Source organism: Penaeus vannamei, chromosome 30 (genome assembly GCF_042767895.1).
Source record: "Penaeus vannamei isolate JL-2024 chromosome 30, ASM4276789v1, whole genome shotgun sequence".
In the NCBI taxonomy this organism is placed as follows: Eukaryota; Metazoa; Arthropoda; class Malacostraca; order Decapoda; family Penaeidae; genus Penaeus; species Penaeus vannamei.
In genome coordinates this window covers 25,654,832-25,662,435 of record NC_091578.1, presented here as the reverse complement: position 1 = coordinate 25,662,435, position 7,604 = coordinate 25,654,832, and the positions used below count along the sequence as shown (strand labels likewise).

Sequence of the window (7,604 nt, the reverse complement as noted above, 5' to 3'; positions counted from 1 at the left end):
GAAAGTAAAAATTAAAAAAAATATATATAAAAAAATAAAAGAGCTGAAAACTCATTAAAGCCGTCATAATTTTATAGCACCTTTTAGACTACTTAAAGAATAAACAGGATACAAAAAGCTGTCCAACTTCTTTTCAGCTGCACAATTAGTATTCACTTGGAAATGAGTTATAACCAAATGAGATTTGTAAGCTTCGGTAAGGGAATATGAAATTTACAGAATGGGAAAGAGATAATCCACTCTTCTTGTATCAACATTTGCCAATATTTTTCAAGACAAAAAAAAATAAAAAAATAAAAAATGAACCGTAAAACCAAGATACAAACTACTCCTCAGTCAACAAACCATTTTCTCTTGTAATCAACCTATCCACAAAAAAGTGTCCTTGCTTCTAATTCCTGTATTTCACTCGACTGATGGCGCTTGCAGAAAAAATAGACTAGAAAGCTGTAAATGTGCTGCAGACTAGATGTGTTACATGTTATCCCTCTGCAAAGTAAATAGCAATATCAACATTTAATCTGAATAGACACAGTTCATAATAAGAAAAGTAACTTATTTGCACTGACAAATTAGTAGAGCTTATTCCCATCAGTAAGCTGTAAAATATAATGTCTACCTTGCATGAAGCTATTGTTATAATATCTTTATACCAGGCTATCTATTTCTTTAAAATCATTAATTGGTGATGAATCGAGATAAATCATTGCTAAGAAAAGAAAAACAACCAAAAAGAGTCAAATTACAAAAGGTAGTTGAACTTTTCATTATCGCTGTGAACTTCAATTCCAATGAACTAACCCCAAACTGTAACTTATTCCGATTATCATTTGTTTTTGCATTTGTTTTATTGGTACGTAAACTAATATTCCCTTATATCTACTTCAACTTGTTCCTTTTCTTTTTTTTTCTTCTTTTTTATTGTTATTAGAAAGGTTCTGCATTTAACAAGTAAAAACTTTTACACACTAATTCTTCAACCCTAAATGTAACTAGGTATGTTTGTGGGAGGGCTTCACACAACAGCAAACCTCAATCCAGTAACAGATTTTTTAATGCTGATTTCATCTGCACAGTTTTATTAAATCATTTTAACATAACCTAAGTACATCAGGATATGATACGGAACACATTACAGGCCCTAAGTACAGTTTGGACAAATTACTGTTACACGAAAGAGGTTATATGAAAGTTTGGCTTTGATTTAGTATGTTATCTCTCACAACCATGCCCTGTTGTTATCATGATAACCATTTTCTTGTTCTTTGTTTCTTATAAAAGGAACTTGTTCAAGAAATGTCCCATCACAAAACACTATCTCTGATGCATATGGAATGAACATGCACTTGAAAAAAATAAAGTAATGAAGTGAGTCATTCACAAACCTATTATTCATACATTCAAAGAAATTCTAATCATAATTATAGAAATCAATGCGAAAAAATTACTTTAAAAATAAAAGAGCAAAAAAAACACTAATCAATTGACATAAAACAAGTATTCTTTTCTCCAAGAAATCTCAATTTTGTGAAGAACAAATTTCCTTTCCAACAAAACTGGGAGTTTGGAAAATATTCTAAATGTTACAGTAATACACAGAATATCTACTAAACTTACCGCACTTATTGGAAATCTTAATTTGCATTCTACACACGGAAAAATAGAATACAAACCAAACATTTGATCGAACAGAGATAGTGGAAAAAATACTTAATCAACTTCTCTTGTCATAAGTATGGCACACACTTTTACTGACTGTTTCATTATCTTCCATACATGAAAAATGTTTAATAAGAAAATATTAAAGCTAAAAATATATATGATCCATTTGGGCAACATCTTTGTCTTGTACAACACACAACTCCACATCACAATTCATCGTGCTTCTTACTATTCTCTGGCAAATATCTTGGAATATTTGACAATATAGTGTGTTTGTTCAGGCTAGGAAAGTTTATTCCATTAACATTTTGGCGACTCCCATGCAGCGACCCTACATAGAATTTCACTGTAGGATATGCATTCACACCTGCACCACTGCAAACCCATCGGTACCTTTCACAGTCAAGTTTTCCTGCCTTCACTGTCCCTTTTAAGGCCTGGAAATGAAATATAGTACAATTATGCTGTTAACATGACCTGCCTCCTCAAGTCTTAGTCCTGAAAAATTAAGTATTCTTAAGTATCTATCTCATGATTTGTAATTCTGAATTTTAAGAAATAAATATAAAAAAACATGTACTCTAGGTAGACTATATAGACTATGTAGACAATACATTCATCTTTACTTACCCTTGCAATATCTTCAAAATCTGGAGCAAATACATGGCAATGCCCACACCAAGGGGCATAGAAGTCAACAAGCCAAGGTTCCGTACTATGAAGAACTTGCTCATATGACCTGTCATTCAGGACTGTGACCACAGATGACATCCTCGAATACACCCACTGCCTAAAGGAATCTGCATCTCTGGACCAACCATTGAATTTCCTGCAAGTTGAATATATATAAATCATCTAAAAATTTCTAAAGGTATATGCATATTAAAGAAATTTTAAAGAAGCCCTATGATATTTTCTCAAAATCAAAAGAAAAGCTATTAAGTAATTTTTCATGACTCATTCTTATAACTATACACACTTAACTAAAGTAATTACATATCTGAATAAATAACATTAAATCTTTCAAGTACATAGTTATCTGCTCTCCAATATCCCACTTACTCAGCTCTCCTTGTTCCCATACTTTCAGAAGGGTATAGAACAATTGAAGGATAGCTTGTTATACCCTGACGAGAGCAGGCTGATCGAAAGTTGGCACAGTCAATGGTGGCAACATGCACATTGGGCACATCTGCCATTATACGTGCAAAACGCCGATATTCAGGTGCCATGGTTTTGCAGTGTCCACACCAGTTGGCAAAATAGTCAACAACCCACAGCTCACCTTGAGGTTTGTTCTCAATCAGGTTCTCAAACTTCTCTTCGTCTAGTGTTATGACTATTAGGAGGAAAAACACCATGAGAACAGGCTTAATTTAGTTCATGTCTGTTCTTGCTTCTACTAAACAAACAAAGGAAAACAAAAAACATTTATAAAAGAAAATTAACCAATTTTTCTAAGAACAGAATTATAAGAATGACAGTTGCATTTTAAGAAAAAAATTACTATAATATGGGAAAGTATAATAAAAATATGACATACTTCTCACCTGTTTATCACTTCATCTACCATCTATTCTACAAATGTGTCATAGGAACTGTATATCCTAAATAACAAAACACACTTTGAGAGTTTTAGTATCATTATCAACACTTTGTCTATATATACATTCTAAGAATCTTGTTCTAAATGACATGGTACTACTTTAAAAAGGTAGAAAGAAAAAATAACAGCATAAAAATGAAGTTACCTGCTGGGTTCAGGGTGTCCTTAACAAATTCTACAATTTGATCTGCAGTGTGGTATCCACTGTACTCATGGGGAACACTTTGATTATACAAAATTGTTGTGGGATACTGATGAATATTGAACCTTGTACACAAACTCTGGTGTGTAGTGCAATCAATGCTTCCTGAAATGTTGGAGAAAAGAGGACTAATATAGTACAACTTACAGCAACAAGATCAGTGTAACAAAAGTCAGAACCTTAAATATCATTCTCCAAAAACAACTTTAAAAACAATAAGCACTAACAAAATGCTTACCAAACTTTACAGGGGTTTCCACAAGCCGGCTAGCTTTACGGAACTCTGGCAGCAGCTTCATACATGGAGGGCACCAAGGAGCATAGAAATCCACAAACCATGTAGAGCCATCTGTCAGAACTTTAGGAAACTCCTCCGGAGTTAGGATCTGGAAGTGTGTGGCAGCTGCTCCCTCTCTAGCGAACACTGCGATGTCATGGGCTAGCAGACGCCCCTGTTTGGATGAGCATGGGAGATTTTTGCAGTTATTCACATGATAGAAGTGAACAAGTGTGTGTAAAGGGGAACAATAAAATGAGAGTAAGAGTGCGTGAACAAACAAATGATTGTGAGTGAGTGATTGAATGTGAAAGTGGAATGAGTGAGTGTGTGAAAGTGGAGTGAGTGAGTGAGTGTGAAAGTGGGTGAGTGAGTGAGTGTGAAAGTGGAGTGAGTTTGAGAGTGGAGTGAGTGTGAAAGTGGTGTGTGTGAAAGTGGTGTGCGTGAAAGTGGAGTAAGGAAGTGAGTGAGTGAATGAGAGAGTGAGTGAGTGAGTGAATGAGAGAGTGAGTGAGTGAGTGAATGAGAGAGTGAGTGAGTGAGTGAATGAGAGTGAGTGAGTGAGTGAATGAGAGAGTGAGTGAATGAGAGAGTGAGTGAGTGAATGAGAAAGTGAGTGAGTGAATGAGAGAGTGAGTGAGTGAGTGAGTTAGTGAATGAGAGTGAGTGAGTGAATGAGAGAGAGTGAGTGAGTGAATGAGAGAGAGTGAGTGAGTGAATGAGAGAGTGATTGAATGAGAGAGAGAGAGAGAGAGAGAGAGAGAGAGAGAGAGAGAGAGAGAGAGAGAGAGAGAGAGAGAGAGAGAGAGAGAGAGAGAGAGAGAGAGAGAGAGAGAGAGAGAGAGTGAATTAGAGTGAGAGAGAGTGAATTAGAGTGAGAGAGAGTGAATTAGAGTAAGAGTGAGTGAATTAGAGAGTGAGTGAGTGAATGAGAGAGTGAGAGAGTGAGTGAGTGAATGAGAGTGAGAGAGTGAGTGAGTGAATGAGAGAGTGAGAGAGTGAGTGAGTGAATGAGAGTGAGAGAGTGAGTGAGGGAATGAGAGTGAGTGAATGAGAGAGTGAGAGAGTGAGTGAGTGAATGAGAGTGAGAGAGTGAGTGAGTGAATGAGAGTGAGTGAGTGAATGAGAGAGTGAGTGAGTGAATGAGAGAGTGAGTAAGTGAGTGAATGAGAGAGTGAGTGAGTGAATGAGAGAGTGAATGAGAGAGTGAGTGAGTGAGTGAGTGAGTGAGTGAGTGAGAGTGAGTGAGTGAGAGTGAGTGAGTGAATGAGAGAGTGAGTGAGTGAGTGAATGAGAGTGTGTGAGTGAGTGAATGAGAGAGTAAGTGAGTGAATGAGAGAATGAGTGAGTGAGTGAGTGAGTGAATGAGAGAGTAAGTGAGTGAGTGAATGAGAGTGAGTGAATGAGAGAGTGAGAGTGAGTGAGTGAGTGAGTGAGTGAGTGAGTGAATGAGAGAGTGAGTGAGTGAATAAGAGAGTGAGTGAGTGAATAAGAGAGTGAGTGAGTGAGTGAGTGAGTGAATGAGAGAGTGAGTGAGTGAATAAGAGAGTGAGTGAGTGAGTGAGTGAGTGTAAACAAATGAATAAGTAAGCAATTGAACAAATTAAATGAAAAAAGTGTGGGGCATAATATGTAACAAGTTTACAGATACTTTGGAGTATTGGCATACACAAAAAGTAAAAAAAAAAAAAAAAAAAAAAAAAAAAAAAAGCACCGCACCAAGGCCAAAAAATCAAAACTCACATGATGCAATTCATATCCTCCGCCAGGCTTGAAAATCATAAAGGTTGGCGTTTTAGCAATGTAGAGATCATCGCAGAGCTTTTTAAGCTGAGAGCAATCCACCTGGCCCATCTTCAGCGATGGAAGCAAACCAGGCAATTTGCGGATCTGGAAGGGAAAATTAGCTTGAAGTTTTACATAATGAGAGGAAATAAGGGAAATATAAAAGAAAACCTCATGATGAGTACAGGAGCCTTCAGAATACTATTTAACCCCTATGATCCGGATGATGTAACAGGCCCAATGTGCATGCGCATAAGCTGTGACACAGGAAGAGCGCTGGCTCACGCTGTGCACCATGTTCCTGGCCGATGTATTACAGAAAATTGAAAATTACGAAAAAATGAAATATATGACACAAATAACCAAATGTTTCATATTTTTTCTTTCTTGCTCTGACTTATTTACTACACAGAGAAATGATATGGAATCTGTGCATGGAAAATAAGCTATTACCATCTGGATAAAGCAAATCAAAAGGACATTTGGACATTGGAATATGGCAAAAAGGCTAAAAAAGTTTACATTAAATAACTTTGTAAAGGAGATGCACAGAGTTTTGTCACTGCTCCTGGGTGTTTGCGCCCGTCCATCTTACGCATCACACACCTGTGATGTTGGCTACTTATGTAACCCACAGCCCATATTTTCAGCACCTTGATTTCCATGATGCAACCGGATCCAACAGTTTAAAATTTATTAATTCATAGACATCTGTGTCATCTTTAGCTGATACTCAAGAAGTCCAAGAGAGGTATTAACTTATGCTCGCCATAAAGCATTTTCATTAGTTTTATGTAAATTTTTTCTTTCTAAGATGTATAAACTAAATTTCAGCTAAAGCTTATAAGTCATGAATCTATTCTCTACACAGCACATCTTAACCCTTACTTTTTATCATTTTTCTTTCTTTTTTCCTATTATGTACATTTCAAAACCATCCTTTGCTCTCACCTCAAATGTATCATCATCACTGTTACTACTAAACTGCATCAACCAAGCCACTGTTTCTTCACGCATTTCTAGGTTGCGACGGATATTCTGCAATACAAATTCACAAAATAACAGACTCAAAACTAGAAGAATGAGTTTTCATCTAAAACCAAATATCTATATACACATATTTTCAAGCAAGTTAAATGGATACATTCACATGCATATGAATCAATAAAGTTGCTTATCATACACCTAAAATTATTCTGCCTCACTTCAATAGCATTATTTCTATCCTCTTTGAAGTATTTATGCTTAATCAGATGATGTATAACATGAATTTTCCCCTAACTGAATAACATATATGGGTAATACAAAAACAAAATTTCAACAAAACGATAAAATCTGCATAACCTTTATGATAAGCTAAAAATAATGATTCTGATCCAAATGTATACATATACACATAACAAATAATCTTACTAATCTTAGTCTCCATTAATTTCTTAAAATTTCCTCTTTTCTAAACTTGACAACTAATATTTTCCTTAGTTTTAATTTTCACAGTCCAAAAATCTACTGTCCAATTCTACAAATTGAAAACCTATAAGTCCTATTTTCATCTCACTTACCTTAAATGTCTCCTCATCCAATTTCTTCATTTCAGGCAGCAGGGCTAAAACTTCCTTGGCAATTTCTTGTACATTCAGACTAGGGATTACTGTGCCTCTGTCGTCCCAGAACTGGTCATTTTCATAAAACTTCAGCCCTGACTCCATGCCCAGGGAGGCGCACAGGGTCTTCTGATTAAAACACTCTATACGTCCAAAGTTGACAATTCCATCCTTTGACAGAAAGAAACAATGAATGGTTTGATGTCCCTTTTTCTTATACTTACACACAATATGTGGTAAAACATACAAATGTTTTACCTAGAGTATAAATCACAATAAATACTGTGAACTACTTACATACACATACATATGCATACACACCCACACGTATATTCAATAACATGAACATGCACTTACAAATATAGCACTAAGTTTCTTCTGTGTAATCCACAAGTCATCAACTTCATCTGTGTCTTCATAAAATATAATAAGCCATGGCCTGTTCTTGTAATCTTCATATTCTAAAAC

At 35.7% G+C, this 7,604-nt stretch overlaps 1 protein-coding gene across 3 annotated transcripts in view; it reads right to left on the bottom strand.

Annotated features, from left to right (window-relative positions):
- Window positions 1-349: 349 nt before the first annotated feature.
- The window catches only part of LOC113805237 (dnaJ homolog subfamily C member 10), a 17,718-nt gene continuing 10,463 nt past the window's right edge, over window positions 350-7,604 (bottom strand). For 2 of the 3 annotated variants that reach the window (XM_070143247.1, XM_027356203.2), the window contains exons 6-14: window positions 7,494-7,604; window positions 7,095-7,307; window positions 6,484-6,570; window positions 5,491-5,637; window positions 3,709-3,922; window positions 3,414-3,575; window positions 2,725-3,001; window positions 2,293-2,491; window positions 897-2,099 (exon numbers count right to left, since the gene is read on the bottom strand). The exon at window positions 7,494-7,604 is cut by the window's right edge and continues 105 nt beyond it. In XM_070143247.1, coding sequence (XP_069999348.1) covers window positions 1,869-2,099; window positions 2,293-2,491; window positions 2,725-3,001; window positions 3,414-3,575; window positions 3,709-3,922; window positions 5,491-5,637; window positions 6,484-6,570; window positions 7,095-7,307; window positions 7,494-7,604 — 1,641 coding nt within the window. In that variant the 3' untranslated portion in view covers window positions 897-1,868. Of the gene's footprint in view, window positions 490-896; window positions 2,100-2,292; window positions 2,492-2,724; window positions 3,002-3,413; window positions 3,576-3,708; window positions 3,923-5,490; window positions 5,638-6,483; window positions 6,571-7,094; window positions 7,308-7,493 lie in introns of those variants that run through there. The other variant, XM_027356204.2, reaches the window with a different exon arrangement.